At 37.2% G+C, this 17,512-nt stretch overlaps 1 protein-coding gene across 1 annotated transcript in view; it reads right to left on the bottom strand.

Moving 5' to 3' along the window:
• Positions 1–481: 481 nt before the first annotated feature.
• The window catches only part of LOC144453094 (uncharacterized), a 35,518-nt gene continuing 18,487 nt past the window's right edge, over positions 482–17,512 (bottom strand). Inside the window, exons 19-30 of the mRNA XM_078144370.1 lie at positions 17,057–17,159; positions 15,625–15,684; positions 15,067–15,135; positions 14,852–14,920; positions 13,218–13,454; positions 9,799–10,041; positions 8,956–9,192; positions 6,998–7,246; positions 5,990–6,217; positions 4,182–4,460; positions 2,705–2,941; positions 482–2,138 (exon numbers count right to left, since the gene is read on the bottom strand). Of these exons, the coding sequence (XP_078000496.1) occupies positions 1,909–2,138; positions 2,705–2,941; positions 4,182–4,460; positions 5,990–6,217; positions 6,998–7,246; positions 8,956–9,192; positions 9,799–10,041; positions 13,218–13,454; positions 14,852–14,920; positions 15,067–15,135; positions 15,625–15,684; positions 17,057–17,159 (2,241 nt within the window). The 3' untranslated portion in view covers positions 482–1,908. The remainder of the gene's footprint in view (positions 2,139–2,704; positions 2,942–4,181; positions 4,461–5,989; positions 6,218–6,997; positions 7,247–8,955; positions 9,193–9,798; positions 10,042–13,217; positions 13,455–14,851; positions 14,921–15,066; positions 15,136–15,624; positions 15,685–17,056; positions 17,160–17,512) is intronic.

A 17,512-nucleotide genomic window follows, 5' to 3' on the forward strand; every position in this document is an offset into this window, starting at 1 on the left:
AAATCTTTTTATGACGAACCCTGAATTTTCTTCATTATTTAATGGAATGGGTTTTGGTTTTATTGCCCAAAGCACAGGCAAGTAAGAACAGATTGGCAATGGGTATTGTTCCGAGGTGTTAACAGGGGGATTATGAGCTTGATCATTGTCAACTTCATAGGCAACATCACCATGAATTATATACCTTCATTATCTGTGAACGTTCCAAACATAAAAATATTTATGCATTCCAAGGGTTTTATTCAACAGAACGAGGACCTATGTACACATACATGTAAAACACACTGTGTAGACCAATAGTTAATGTTGTGTTTGCCGTTGGGGGCGCTGTACATACATGTAAAACAGCCCCGTACAGTAGACCCATAGTTTGCCGTTGGGGGCGCTATACAAATGTTGGCCAATCATTCAACCATTCATACAAAAAATTGAGTTTTGCGATGCTGAGGATAATGTTTATTAATATCAATACATTTCCCATCACCTTCTATTATAGTCAAGTGAACTTACATGTCAGTATATTCAAACTAATAAAAGGATACATATCAGTTCTTTAGATGTAACTTGTTATGTGCATTGTACAGTCTGTTCTGGTTTCAACCTACTGAACTATTCAAACTAAAGGATACATATCAGTTCTTTAGATATAACTTGTTATGTGCATCGTACAGTCTTTTCTGGTTTCAACCTACTGAACTATTCAAACTAAAGGATACATATCAGTTCTTTAGATATAACTTGTTATGTGCATTGTACAGTCTGTTCTGGTTTCAACCTACTGAACTATTCAAACTAAAGGATACATATCAGTTCTTTAGATATAACTTGTTATGTGCATTGTACAGTCTTTTCTGGTTTCAACCTACTGAAATATTCAAACTAAAGGATACATATCAGTTCTTTAGATATAACTTGTTATGTGCATCGTACAGTCTTTTCTGGTTTCAACCTACTGAACTATTCAAACTAAAGGATACATATCAGTTCTTTAGATATAACTTGTTATGTGCATCGTACAGTCTTTTCTGGTTTCAACCTACTGAACTATTCAAACTAAAGGATACATATCAGTTCTTTAGATATAACTTGTTATGTGCATCGTACAGTCTTTTCTGGTTTCAACCTACTGAACTATTCAAACTAAAGGATACATATCAGTTCTTTAGATATAACTTGTTATGTGCATCGTACAGTCTTTTCTGGTTTCAACCTACTGAACTATTCAAACTAAAGGATACATATCAGTTCTTTAGATATAACTTGTTATGTGCATTGTACAGTCTTTTCTGGTTTCAACCTACTGAACTATTCAAACTAAAGGATACATATCAGTTCTTTAGATATAACTTGTTATGTGCATCGTACAGTCTTTTCTGGTTTCAACCTACTGAACTATTCAAACTAAAGGATACATATCAGTTCTTTAGATATAACTTGTTATGTGCATCGTACAGTCTTTTCTGGTTTCAACCTACTGAACTATTCAAACTAAAGGATACATATCAGTTCTTTAGATGTAACTTGTTATGTGTATTGTACAGTCTTTTCTGGTTTCAACCTACTGAACTGTTGGTTTACAATAATTATGCATTTCTTTCTAATACATTTGAATTGAGTGTATAGTGTATGAAGTTGTTTTCATAGTTTGATGACACTCATCATTTCTACACATGTATATGGCATACACAAAAGTTTGGATAACAACTACATGTATAACAGTTGCATGTTGATACTTCTAAAATGATATGTTCTCAAGTCATGTAACTATTTAAACTTAAAATTTATCATTATATAAACATGCAAACTAACTTCAAGTGCAAATACCCTAACCCAAAATATAGAATAAACTATCTTATTTGTATTTCATGTCCTGGTTTAAGGTTAATATCATTGGTCAAGTGGGTGGTATTACTTTGGTGCAGCATACACTTCAATTTCACAGATAGTTAGGGCTTGGTCATAGTCGGTATGTATTTGAACACTGATGTAACGACCAGTCATTGGGGTTTCACAGCCACACACCACATCCACCGGTACCATTCTTATTTTGCCACCGCCAAGAATACCAGAACACATAGGATTGGAGGCTATATCAGGACTATCACCTACTCGTATAATGGAGTACTTCAAACGTCCAACTGAAAAGTGATATCAAAGTTGTAAAAACCAGTTATTAGTAAGGGTTAGGGTTAGGACTATCACCTACTTGTATAATGGAGTACTTCAATCGTCCAACTGTAAAGTGATATCAAAGTTGTAAAAACCAGTTATTGGTAAGGGTTAGGTTAGGACTATCACCTACTCATATAATGGAGTACTTCAAACGTCAAACTGTAAAGTGATATCACAGTTGTAAAAAACAGTTATTGGCAAGGAACAGAAGCAATTATCATAGTACAATAAACTTTTATTTAGTCTAGAGGCTATCTGTGGCTTCATAATCATATCTATTCTTATGTCAAGCTCAATGAGGTTGTGAGATAAAATTTCAAATGAAAATGAAGCCACTCACAGTCATTAACATCAAGTTTTTGATGATCAATCATAGTAAGTTAGTGTTTATTGGGGGCAGTTACATTATGTCCAAATATGGCACACATGTCATGTCAGCTAGGACACTTACATGTATAGTCATGTATACATATTGTTTACGTCATTGTTTCACCTCAAAATGGAAAGAGCAACCCATCCCCTTGATACTTACCACAACAATCGGCTCTATTGACCATGGTCACCTGATAGATATCTCTAGATTCTCCAAGATCAATCAGTATCCATGGTTCACGTTCTTTTTGAGTCATGGTACATGACCCTGCTTTGAAGTTGCTATCCTTATTTCCATCTACAGCCAAATCAGCACTGAATCTCTTCTTCGTAGAACTCTGTGACACCACAGTCTGAGGTGTAATTATTTGCACAACATCATCTGGTAGAATACAGGCTGTTAGAGATAGTAAATGAGGAATCTTAATGGATATTCATGAGCACCGTCATACCAAAGGCAAGGACAAAATGTAAGGTGCTACATTAATGCATGCACACCGCAATGCCAACAGCAATGACACAATGTATTGTGTTACATTAATTCAAGTGCACTGTTATGCCAATGGCAATGACACAATGTATTGTGTTACAATAATTCATGTGTACCGTAATGCCAACAGCAATGACACAATGTATTGTGTTACATTAATTCATGTGCACCGTAGTGTCAATGGCAATGAAACAATGTATTGTGTTACATTCATTCATGTGCACCGTAACACCAACAGCAATGGCACAATGTATTGTGTTACATTAATTCATGTGCACCGTAATGCCAACAGCAATGTCACAATGTATTGTGTTACATTAATTCACGTGCACCGTAATGCCAACAGCAATGACACAATGTATTGTGTTACATTAATTCATGTGCACCATAGTGCCAACAACAATGACACAATGCATTGTGTTACATTAATTCATGTGCACCGTAGTGCCAACAGCAATGACACAATGTATTGTGTTACATTAATTCATGTGCACCATAGTGCCAACAGCAATGACACAATGTATTGTGTTACATTAATTCATGTGCACCGTAGTGCCAACAGCAATGACACAATGTATTGTGTTACATTAATTCATGTGCACCGTAGTGCCAACAGCAATGACACAATGTATTGTGTTACATTATAAATGACCGGAATGAAGTTGGAACCGACTGATGACAAGCAAACCCTTCTCTGGTATTTTTTTCTTCTTCACTTATGTGCTAAGGATTTTTAAAAAAACAATCTCTTATTCTGCCATGGAATTAAATATTAGCCGAAATGTTTTTGAGCCATGTCTGAAAAAGTCAGAAGAGGAATGGGAGAAGGGGTCCATCAAGTTTTAGAAAACATGAGGGGGAGGGGGGGGGGGGTCAGTTTTTTTGGGGTTTTAAAGAGAGCGGTTCAGATAATTTTTGTTGTCCAGATGGAAAATTTCATTGACACCCCCACCCACCCATCGCCTCACATGACGTGTAGGAATATTTGCACTCAATGTGTGGGCTAGTGTTGTACACTCACTACAATCATGGCCAACATATCTATAGAAACACTTAGCAACAACAGAATCTGTAGGTCTATAATTATTGGAAGTAATCAACTGTAAAGACAGTTGTTGATGTAGTAGTGTAGATTATGTATACTTACGAGCATCAGTTGTAAACACAGTTACGGGAATGACTTCAGGAGTTGGTGTCGGAGCAGTACCAAGAGTAAGCACCTCAACTTCACATAATGTTAGGGTTCTATCTACACCTGAAAGTTGGACACTGACATAACGGCCACTGATTGGTTCGCCACAAGCACAGATAATCTCAATGGTTTCCTTGGCAACATTTGATTCGTCCACCCGAACACCACATACGGTATTATCTCCCATGTTTTCACTGTCACCAACACGTATTTCGGCACCAAGCAATTTTTCAGCTGTCATGGTAAATGAATACACATTAACTAAATTACATATTTCAGATGTTTTGTACCAATAATCTCACATATCAAGACATGTATTCATATAACGTTATGTCAACAGCCTAGTTTTATGTCAACCCTCTCATATCAAGACATGTATTCATGTAACGTTATGTCAACAGCCTAGTTTTATGTCAACCCTCTCATATCAAGACGTGTTCATGTAACGTTATGTCAATGAAATGTCAACACTCTCACATCAAGACATGCGTTCGTATAATAACGTTATGTCAACAGCCTAGTTTTATGTCAACACTCTCACATCAAGACATGCGTTCGTATAATAACGTTATGTCAACAGCCTAGTTTTATGTCAACACTCTCATATCAAGACATGTGTTCATATAACGTTATGTCAACAGCCTAGTTTTATGTCAACACTCTCATATCAAGACGTGTTCATATAACGTTATGTCAACAGCCTAGTTTTATGTCAACCCTCTCATATCAAGACATGTGTTCATATAACGTTGTCAACAGCCTAGTTATATGTCAACACTCTCATATCAAGACATGTGTTCATATAACGTTATGTCAATATTATGTCAACAGCCTAGTTTTATGTCAACACTCTCATATCAAGACATGTATTCATGTAACATTATGTCAACAGCCTAGTTTTATGTCAACACTCTCACATCAAGACATGTATTCATGTAACATTATGTCAACAGCCTAGTTTTATGTCAACACTCTCATATCAAGACATGTATTCATGTAACATTATGTCAACAGCCTAGTTATATGTCAACACTCTCACATCAAGACATGCGTTCATATAATGTTATGTCAACAGCCTAGTTTTATGTCAACACTCTCATATCAAGACATGTGTTCACATAACGTTATGTCAACAGCCTAGTTTTATGTCAACACTCTCATATCAAGACATGTGTTCATATAACGTTATGTCAACAGCCTAGTTTTATGTCAACACTCTCATATCAAGACATGTGTTCATGTAACGTTATGTCAACAGCCTAGTTTTATGTCAACACTCTCATATCAAGACATGTGTTCATATAATGTTATGTCAACAGCCTAGTTTTATGTCAACACTCTCATACCAAGACATGTGTTCATAGATTGTCACTCTATTAACCAAAGCAAGCTTATTAAAAGTCAGTCATTGCTAACTCTCTTTTGTCAACAGAAATGACCGAGTCAATTAGTGCTGAATAGTAATAGAATATAATTTTTTGTATTTTAGAAAAATAGCCAACAGTTTTAAATTAAAGAAATGGGGGAATTTGTACTGTGCCGCACAAATACTATTGTACTAAGTATATATTATTTTCATATTTAAAAAAACCTTGGTCATTACTCAATACAATCTCAAGCAAATGTTATTGTCTGAGATAAGCTTTTGACACTTAAATCCATTTCCTATAACCTATCCGATATTCTGATAGTTATGAATCCATGGAAACCAAATTTCAATAATATAATAAATACTATTACCATTACTTGATATAGTTACTTACGACAACAGTCCTGGCGATTCGTTATTGTAACTTGATAAACATCTCTGCTAGATCCAAGGTCCACCATCCACCACGGATTCTCCTCAGTGTTGGTTTTGGAGCAAGATTTCCCTTTTATGTTGCTATTTTTATCACCATCATTTGCTCTATAGGCTGTTTTTCCAGCAGAACTTTGTGTAGCAGTGCCCCCAAGAGCTGCATTGGAAAGACCGTCAGGGACAACACAGTCTGTGAAAATATGAATAGTGATCAATAAGTTCAAAATATGAACATAAATTCGAATCTACCTTCCCCTTATGTTTCTTTGACTAGCCAATGCAAAAGGACGAAAACAGGGCAAATAATTGTATTCAATTTGAACTTTTGTTCCAAACACAACTAGAAAATTTACCTGAAATTTTCGACTGTACACAGATGAATTTCCATTTGAAGGGCAAATAATTGTGTCATTTGGAACATTTTGACTCACGGTTTGAGCATCTCAGACTTAACGATGTCAGAACTTAAAACAACAAAAATCAAATAGTATAGTGTGTTTTCAGTTTGAATAGATACAAACTGACCCCTTATTACTCAATGCAGTCATATACAGAAATTAGTGGGGTTATGGAAGTTGTTCTTTGAAGAGATACAAACTGACCCCTTTTTACTCAATACAGTCATATCCAGAAATTAGTTTTTCCCCAAATCCATATCTGAGTCTGTCTGATGCAAGATAGACCCTAACTTGATAACATCAGAATCAGTGGATACCTTTAAGACAGGCATCAAGGGAATCTGGAAACTGTTCACTTAGCTCCTCTATCTTCCTTTGATCATATGCCAGTGATTGATCGAATCAGAGTATTAATAATGAGGCTCTTAACATTGGGATATCTAATGCACAATTAAACATTTTTCTGATGCTTTGTATTAAAATAGTAACAACACAGCAATAATGTTTGTCATGTGAAATTATTAACACCATAATGGTCTTAATTAGAATATGATATAATATATTTGTCATACCTATAGTCGTCACTTCTGGTTTAGGCAATGGTGTGGCCGCTACATTGACCTCACATAGCGTCAGTGTCTGTGTCATTCCAACTAACTGGATACTAACATAACGACCAAGTAGAGATGTTCCACAACCACAAATGACTTCAATGGTTTCTTGTTTTACTATATCTTCATCAAGTTTTAATCCACATACTTCATTGTCTGCAATATTTTCACTGTCACCAACACGTACCTCAGCATTCAAAAGTTTCTCAGCTGCAAATATATTTTATAAAAGTAGAAGAGAATAATAAATTACTTTTCAAGAACTATGGGTTGGTAGAAAAACTGCCTAAGAACTATGGGTTGGTAGAAAAACTGCCTAAGAACTATGGGTTGGTGGAATAACTGCCTAAGAACTATGGGTTGGTGGAATAACTGCCTAAGAAATATGACTTGGTGGAATAACTGCCAAAGAACTATGGGTTGGTAGAATAACTGCCTAAGAACTATGGGTTGGTGGAATAACTGCCTAAGAACTATGGGTTGGTGGAATAACTGCCAAAGAACTATGGGTTGGTAGAAAAACTGCCTAAGAACTATGGGTTGGTGGAATAACTGCCTAAGAACTATGGGTTGGTGGAATAACTGCCTAAGAACTATGGGTTGGTGGAATAACTGCCAAAGAACTATGGGTTGGTGGAATAACTGCCTAAGAACTATGGGTTGGTGGAATAACTGCCTAAGAACTATGGGTTGGTGGAATAACTGCCTAAGAACTATGGGTTGGTGGAATAACTGCCTAAGAACTATGGGTTGGTAGAATAACTGCCTAAGAACTATGGGTTGGTGGAATAACTGCCTAAGAACTATGGGTTGGTGGAATAACTGCCTAAGAACTATGGGTTGGTGGAATAACTGCCTAAGAACTATGGGTTGGTGGAATAACTGCCTAAGAACTATGGGTTGGTAGAATAACTGCCTAAGAACTATGGGTTGGTGGAATAACTGCCTAAGAACTATGGGTTGGTGGAATAACTGCCTAAGAACTATGGGTTGGTGGAATAACTGCCTAAGAACTATGGGTTGGTGGAATAACTGCCTAAGAACTATGGGTTGGTGGAATAACTGCCTAAGAACTATGGGTTGGTGGAATAACTGCCTAAGAACTATGGGTTGGTGGAATAACTGCCTAAGAACTATGGGTTGGTGGAATAACTGCCTAAGAACTATGGGTTGGTGGAATAACTGCCTAAGAACTATGGGTTGGTGGAATAACTGCCTAAGAACTATGGGTTGGTGGAATAACTGCCTAAGAACTATGGGTTGGTGGAATAACTGCCTAAGAACTATGGGTTGGTGGAATAACTGCCTAAGAACTATGGGTTGGTGGAATAACTGCCTAAGAACTATGGGTTGGTGGAATAACAGCACCCACTGTTTCTTGCGAGACTTCCCGATTTTCACAATTTTATTATTCTTTTTCTCGAATATGTAAAAAAAGTTTAGGGTCAGCGTGAAAAACTAGGTGGGGTCGGGTAACCAGAACCAAACAACATTTTTTATTAGGCCATATATGAATTGAGATTTGATCTTTGTCGGGTAGTAGTTATATATCGTGACAAGTGTGTTGCATGATAGTTAGTAACAATTTAGAGAGGTGAAACTTTAGGAAGGACTTAGGTGGCAATTTAGAAAATACTTTGAAATAGATTAAAAGAGTGGGTCCTAGGCCCACATTGAAGATATATCCTGGCTGCTCTATTTTGGAGCTTCTGAAGTCTAGTCAGTTATATTTAGCTACAAATGTAAGGGTATTAAAAGCATTTTATCTATTATAATTAATGGTAAGACTTAATGTACACAAATTGTACATGTAAAGTTAAACTTAGTTATCCATTATGCATTGATTTACAGTGTACACTGAAATACTTGACATATTACTCAAAACTCTACAACAAGCAGCTAAGCATGAGTTTACTCACGACAACAGTCTTGTCTATTAGTGATGATTACTTTATACACATTTTGGGATTCTCCTAGGTCCACCTTCCACCATGGATTGTCTTCGACAAGTGTTCGGCTACAGGATTTTCCAGTTGACATGTCACTGTTAGCGATACCATCAACAGCATTGAGAGCTTTCGCACCACCTTTCTGAGAGCTCTGACTTGCTACCTTGTTAACAGCTGCATTTGGGAGGTTAGCTGGCACAGGACAGGCTAAGAAAGGAGAAGTATATATATCAAGAATTTTGCATATTTGCCACATCTTATTGGAACAGGTTTTATTTTACAGTTTGATGGTCCATTACCAAATGATAAGTTGGCATACCACCATACAACTAGCAAGGCCATCAAAATGCACATAACGTGGTTAGAGTTTAAATTTAAACAATGAATTTCACATCACACGCCAAATGCTGTCCATATGGGGATGCCAATTGGATATTGATGTCATCAATCCCCTATGTATCAGTCTGTCTATTGACTCTACCAATCGACGTGTAAGGCAGAAAAAATAGATACAGGCACAAATGCTTTTGTGACATCAGCACAGGTAATGTTGGGATCAAATCTCAGAATTCCCGATAACCCAGTGTATAAACATCGGTTCATGGCTACTTTGAATAATTGTATTACTCTTATTTTTAGGGAAGTCATGTGACGTAGAGTGACTTTTTACTTGACGACACTCTGGACATAAAGTAAGGCAGCAAGTATAAAATGAGGCAATTGTTCCCATTCAAGGTTACTGAGAGGTTAACAAACAGAAAGTAGTTAAATACATGCCTTCTCTGAAGTTGAAACGTTAATAAGAAAACTCACGTGTTGTAGCTTCTGCGGGTATTGGTAAGCCTCCAACAGATACTTCGCACAATGTTAAGGTTCCTGTAATTCCTTGAAGCTGAACACTAACGTAACGTCCCGGTATGGGTTGGCCACAGTCACATATAATTTCGATTGTTTCTTGTTGCACAACGTCTTCTGACACTCTAGCACCACAGACGGCATTTTCAGCAATATTCTTGCTATTGCCAACCCGTACTTCAGCATTCAGAAGTTTTTCAGCTGTATTTAGAAGAAGACAGCCGGGCGTTACAAATGACCTATGTATGTATGCTTACTATATACGTCTCTGATACTTCATACCGACAAGTTCTGTTCAGTCAAATGTGAACCTTCCCATTCCCAGGCCATGAATAATGAAGGATCTGTTTATATTTGGCACTGTTAATATTTGGCATATCGGTGAACCATTAGTAGAGCGTCCTCATTTGTAGTAAGAAGGATGGACACTTTATGACAGCGCTAGGGAGTCAACCAGGGACGTCACAGAGTGAGTCAATGGAAGCTCCCTTGTGACCTAACTTATACTCGTTTGCCGTCAAACAGATGTCCAGTCATGGCCTTTTCCAAGACCTTCGACCGAGTCAGTCACAGGAATTTGATGTACAAGTTACATCACTCTGTTACATGAGTCAGTCACAGGAATTTGATGTACAAGTTACATCACTCTGGTACATGAGTCAGTCACAGGAATTTGATGTACAAGTTACATCACTCTGATACATGAGTCAGTCACAGGAATTTGATGTACAAGTTAAATCAATCTGGTACATGAATCTGCAGTCACAGGAATTTGATGTACAAGTTACATCACTCTGGTACACGAGTCAGTCACAGGAATTTGATGTACAAGTTACATCACTCTGATACACGAGTCAGTCACAGGAATTTGATGTACAAGTTACATCACTCTGTTACATGAGTCAGTCACAGGAATTTGATGTACAAGTTACATCACTCTGGTACATGAGTCAGTCATAGGAATTTGATGTATAAGTTACATCACTCTGTTACATGAGTCAGTCACTGGAATTTGATGTACAAGTTACATCACTCTGGTACATGAGTCAGTCACAGGAATTTGATGTACAAGTTACATCACTCTGGTACATGAGTCAGTCACAGGAATTTGATGTACAAGTTACATCACTCTGGTACATGAGTCAGTCACAGGAATTTGATGTACAAGTTACATCACTCTGGTACATGAGTCAGTCACAGGAATTTGATGTACAAGTTACATCACTCTGGTACATGAGTCAGTCACAGGAATTTGATGTACAAGTTACATCACTCTGATACATGAGTCAGTCACAGGAATTTGATGTACAAGTTACATCACTCTGGTACATGAGTCAGTCACAGGAATTTGATGTACACGTTACATCACTCTGGTACATGAGTCAGTCACAGGAATTTGATGTACAAGTTACATCACTCTGGTACATGAGTCAGTCACAGGAATTTGATGTACAAGTTACATCACTCTGGTACATGAGTCAGTCACAGGAATTTGATGTACAAGTTACATCACTCTGGTACATGAGTCAGTCACAGGAATTTGATGTACAAGTTACATCACTCTGGTACATGAGTCAGTCACAGGAATTTGATGTACAAGTTACATCACTCTGGTACATGAGTCAGTCACAGGAATTTGATGTACAAGTTACATCACTCTGGTACATGAGTCAGTCACAGGAATTTGATGTACAAGTTACATCACTCTGGTACATGAGTCAGTCACAGGAATTTGATGTACAAGTTACATCACTCTGATACATGAGTCAGTCACAGGAATTTGATGTACAAGTTACATCACTCTGGTACATGAGTCAGTCACAGGAATTTGATGTACAAGTTACATCACTCTGTTACATGAGTCAGTCACAGGAATTTGATGTACAAGTTACATCACTCTGGTACATGAGTCAGTCACAGGAATTTGATGTACAAGTTACATCACTCTGGTACATGAGTCAGTCACAGGAATTTGATGTACAAGTTACATCACTCTGGTACATGGGTCAGTCACAGGAATTTGATGTACAAGTTACATCACTCTGGTACATGAGTCAGTCACAGGAATTTGATGTACAAGTTACATCACTCTGGTACATGAGTCAGTCACAGGAATTTGATGTACAAGTTACATCACTCTGGTACATGAGTCAGTCACAGGAATTTGATGTACAAGTTACATCACTCTGGTACATGAGTCAGTCACAGGAATTTGATGTACAAGTTACATCACTCTGGTACATGAGGTAAAACACTAATCTGGATGCAATCTTTCCTACTTCATCTCGTGAAAATAGTTGTTAATGTTATAACATATAAGATAGCAATGGAGTTCTTATTGAAATCGAGTTGATGTCTTGGTGCGTACAGTAGAGTTCAGACTTAAATGATATCCATTTAGGTCTGAACTCTTCAGTACGCACAAGATATCAACTCGATTTCAATAAGGCAATCAAACCCTTGGCTTCATACGCAGAGACTTCAACATAGGATCCACTACCATTAAAGAAAAAAAACTATAAAACAGGTGTTACTGTTAGACCAATGGAGAAGGGTACACCGCGCCAGGCAACCTCTATATATGCTCGATGCTCAGGCTCCTTCATTCTCACGACCTCTGACCTCAAACCACTCCTCCGTTTTCGTGCTAGTGGGCCTTGGTCATAGGTATGTGTTGCCTTACTTGTAGGTACGGAGTGCAATATAGCAACACATGCGATCTTTTAATGTTAAGGCCATACGGCTTGAGGTCGGAGGTCCTGAGCACGGAGGTCACATCCCACGGGTTTTATGGGCCAGTGATTTAATATACCAACAGTGTCTTGGACCCATATAAACAATCTGATATAGCCCATCCATTAAAACTACTGGAGGGGGGGGGGGGGCAAAACTACAGGGAGGGGGTGTCAGATGTGTAACCAACAGATATATAAACCACTCCAATGTTATAAACTTGATTGGACGTCACTAGAACAATTCAGGAAAGAGCGTATCAATGCTCATTAAAATCTCAGCCTGAAAGATTGCTATAAATAAAGGCCAGCATCCATCAAGACATACCAAACAGATGCACAGTAAAGCTATCCAGTACACCATTCACAGCAGGCAACAGAAAAAATCGTTTTCCCTAGAACCATCACAGTTTTGAACAATTTACCATTAAACATTGTAACTGCAGGGTCACTTGATGCTTTCAAGTCTCAAGTGGCATCTGATTTGAACAGCAAAATATAAGCAATTACTTAATATCTATAAGCTCTTTAATTACTTTAAGTCACACTTGCTGATTATCATTCTCATTTTCTGTTGCACATACAATTGAAAATGGCCAGTCATGGAAGAAGAAGATGCTTCTTATACATTGTATGTATACTTACGACAGCAATCCTGCCTGTTGGTTATGGTGACAACGTAAATGTTCAAGGATTCTTCGAGGTCTACCTTCCACCATGGGCTATCTTCCTCAACTGTCTTCGCACATGATTTCCCGTCTTTCAAATTGCTGTTCTTATTACCATCAACAGCTTTGTATGCTGGGCCACCACTTCCCTTAGAGCTTGCAGTTGCTGGCTTGTTGACTGACACAGATGGAAGATTGTCAGGAACAACACATGCTATAAAATAACAAGCACAAGTATACTTTAGATAAGTTTCAATTGAGTCTCCTGACTTACAATAGCACTAGGATAAATAATAAATCTTTTTCACAAATGTTCGTAATGTTATTCACTTTTTGTACATGCAGTAATGTACTAGTATGTAAAGATGTGTCCATTCATGGATAATTGACTGCGCGTACTTTTCTGCGATGTAATCGGTGCTCCAGACCCAGTTTGGGTGTTCCAACGGTTAGCGACAGCTTCTAAAGCGTGTTTTCGCATCAGTGATTGCAATGGCAAGCATGCAATTGTTTTACAAAGTTGGGAAACTTTCTTGCCAATCGTACTTTTGACTGAGGAAAACGAAGATACTGTTCATAGCAACAAGGATGTCCGAAACAGACATTGTCACCGAACAATAGATTTGATAGTGGGAGTACAGGCAGAAGACAGAATTTCAGGACAACTACAAATTACTACTGATCGATCATCATAGAATAAATGCCTGGGCTCAATTTTGACATGAACTAATGGTGACCGAGAAAATATGCCGCAGTAGCAATAAAGTTAGTTTAGGTGCGACATAATATCTAACTATCGTGAAGAAAGAACGAACATCATTCATAGAATAAAAGAATATTAAACATCATTGGCTAAGTTTTTATACAAGCAATGGTCAGAAAGTTTGTCGCAATGACAAATAAAACGTAACTTAACTGCAAAAGAATTTCAAGGTATCTTTCAAGAAAATACCGATTATTGTAGAATAAAACTTAAATAAGAAATGTTATCTGCCAAAATGTGAAAGGCGAAAGTTTTGTTTTCTGAAGGCATCTTTCGAATACTAACTAATTTATTTTACTAACTAAAGCTTAAAGTACTAATTATCATCGAAATGATAAAATGTCATTGGCTGCAATTTAATGTAAAATCGACAAAATTGTCTGACATTTACAATTAGTCAGAAATAGTTGCTCTACAAACTGTAAAAGACGTCCACAAACATGAGATAACTGTCATGTATGCTCATCAGAATACTTATCCAGAGAATGTAAGAAGTTACCAAAGTGGGCGTTTCGTTTACTGAGCTTTCAATGTCTTTGTAAATTCAGTTTAACTTGTTTTTTTTGTATTTCTCTGTGTATATCTTTAGGGGTTTGCTGTGTTGTCGCGAGACTAATTTCCTGACGTGGGATAACAGTTATAAGTAGTAATAGTAATAGTAATATGAATAATGATAGCCAGAAGGTTGCGACGCATGAGCAATGCCAATTATTATGCCTACCTCACAAGTGATTGTTAATTGTCTCCTCCACTAATGAAAAATGTCAATTATGTTATGATAGGAATTATGGATGTCCTAATCGTCAAAGTAAACTCCACATTGTCAAAAGATTACGAAATATTCTTACCCTCAGTGGTCGTTTCTGGTTCTAGAGTTGTTAGACTTGGTTCAGTGGTTGGTTGTGGTACAGTTGGTTCTAAAAGTGAAGAAAAATGTGTGTGTGTTTAAGATTATTGAATTGGCCATCCTTGAGAACTTTGCATTTGGTGAACCCCCAGGAGTAAGCGATCGCAAAGAGCAAATTACCTTAAGCTTGTCTGTAATCAATCGAAATACTCTTACCTTCAGTACTGACTTCTGGTGCTGTTGTAGTTGGTGCCAATGTAATCAATGGTTCCTCGGTTCCTGGTGCTGATTCATTGAAACAGAAATTATGATATATCATCAATCGCTAACATATACTTCCTTAATATTCAACCGAATTTACAGAAAATGTATAATTTCTTTACTTAGATGCGAAGCCTTATGGTAATTTTGGTTTTTGCGTATACTAGTAATATTAAATGTTTATACACTTCATTAAAGTGGCACATGTTGAGTTTATAAGCTTTGTCTCAGGTGAATATAAAAACTAAAAAGTATCCTATAGCTAAGTAGCATAATGTTAATGGAAATGTATGATATATTACAATTGTCGTCTGTCATTGTTAGGACTGCTGATTTCATTGTTAGGACTGCTGATTTCATTGTTATGACTGCTGATTTCATTGTTAGGGCTGCTGATTTCATTGTTAGGACTGCTGATGTCATTGTCAGGACTGCTGATTTCATTGTTATGACTGCTGATTTCATTTCAATGAATGAATGAATGAATGAAAATGACTTGTCATGATCACTTACGTATTACTGTTGTAAAGTCTTCACCTACTTCAAGATCAATTTCTCCGTCTGGTCCGACCTCTGTAACAGAATTAACAAAGAAAAACATTATTTGAAAAGTGAAATTTACTGAATACAAGAAGTAGTTTTGGATCAAGTGCAAAGTATCGAATATAATTCCATTGTGTAGTTAACTTTAAAAACTTATACTTGGGGACGAGGTCAACAGTTCAATGTAGGATTATAAAAACTTTTCTTTTCTTTCTTTTTGTGTGTGTGATGGCAGGGGGGGGGGGGGTTACTGATTTTTTGAACCATTTAAGTTCTAATCCGAAAAACGATTTTACTTTTAATGGAATCTGTTTTGGGCCCTAAATACAAACATTTTTGAAAATGTCAAATTGCGTTTGCTCGCCACAATCAAATAGTGACACTATACAATGCTGTGCTTACCACGCTGTCTTTTGGTCGCCCCAATCAAATAGTGACACTATACAATGTTGTGCTTACCACGCTGTCTTTTGGTCGCCACAATCAAATAGTGACACTATACAATGTTGTGCTTACCACGCTGTCTTTTGGTCGCCCCAATCAAATAGTGACACTATACAATGTTGTGCTTACCACGCTGTCTTTTGGTCGCCCCAATCAAATAGTGACACTATACAATGTTGTGCTTACCACGCTGTCTTTTGGTCGCCCTAATCACAATTTGGCTCGCCATGTTGTGTTCTACTCGCCGCAATTAAATAGTGGTGCAGCACAATGTTTTGCTCACTTTGCTCTGAGACGCGGAACACTCACCACGATGTCACAATTTGGCTCACTGCCATGTGTTTGCTTGCTTCGATGTGTTTTTGCTCGCCATAATGAAATAGCGGCGTAGCACAATGATGTGCTTGCTGCAATATGCTTGCTTGTCTCGACGTTTGTTTTGATGGAAGCGCTGAAATAGTTGCACCACACAATATTGTTCTCTAGGCGATCACATGGTGACCGGTTTTGCCGATGCCGCAGATTTCTCTGCATTGTGATCGTACGGGCCGATTTCTGTACTCAATTCCCAAAACTTCAGATAGGGTAGCAAGGGGTACATAGGAATTGATAATAAATTGTTTTTTGGGGGTTATTTTTTGTAATTATACATGTCAATAATAAACATCGTTCGTCTAGTCTCAACAAAAATACTTACAATAAGTACTATATAACCTATATATCCAAAACAGCAAATTTCGTTACAAATGAAACTGCAGGTTTGCGTAATTTCGTTTACTTTCAGGTATCGATATTTCTTTTCAAGTAACCTTGCCAACGCAGTAATTTCTGCGTATTATGTCATGGTATATGTTATTCCTTCTTTGTTTATATCTTTTTTTATCCCGATATGTTTCATCTGGGATGTCATCTGATATACAAATTATTGTGTTAATATATTAAATATTATTATACTCACTGCATCTCATTCTCTGAAGACCAACGTTTGTTACATCGAAATAGGTAAACTCATGCCAGGACATCACATTTCCACAAGCTCCCTTGCATTTATGTTCAGGTGTCTAAACGAAAATTCAACTTTATCATTAATATGAACATAGAGCGATTGTATGTCAGGACATTTGCGTTGTTTTAAAATCTATTTTCAAAAGTCCAAAAAAGACAAGCAACTATTCTATTGAATCATAGACCCTACACGCCAAAAGTGCAGTGCCAAATTTTCGCCAAGTATATCTCTATAGAAAATATATGTCTAATGTGTAGGAATGCTTCCCACAATGACGTGTACTCTGCTGACACAATGACAGTAGTTTTTAACTCAAATTTATTTTGCAATTAGTTATATTAACAGTGTGGTTGACTTGCACCAAAAGAGCATATAAATTCAACAAACGTCATAACTTAACCCTTCAAG

Source organism: Glandiceps talaboti, chromosome 23, assembly GCF_964340395.1.
Source record: "Glandiceps talaboti chromosome 23, keGlaTala1.1, whole genome shotgun sequence".
Taxonomy (NCBI): Eukaryota; Metazoa; Hemichordata; class Enteropneusta; family Spengelidae; genus Glandiceps; species Glandiceps talaboti.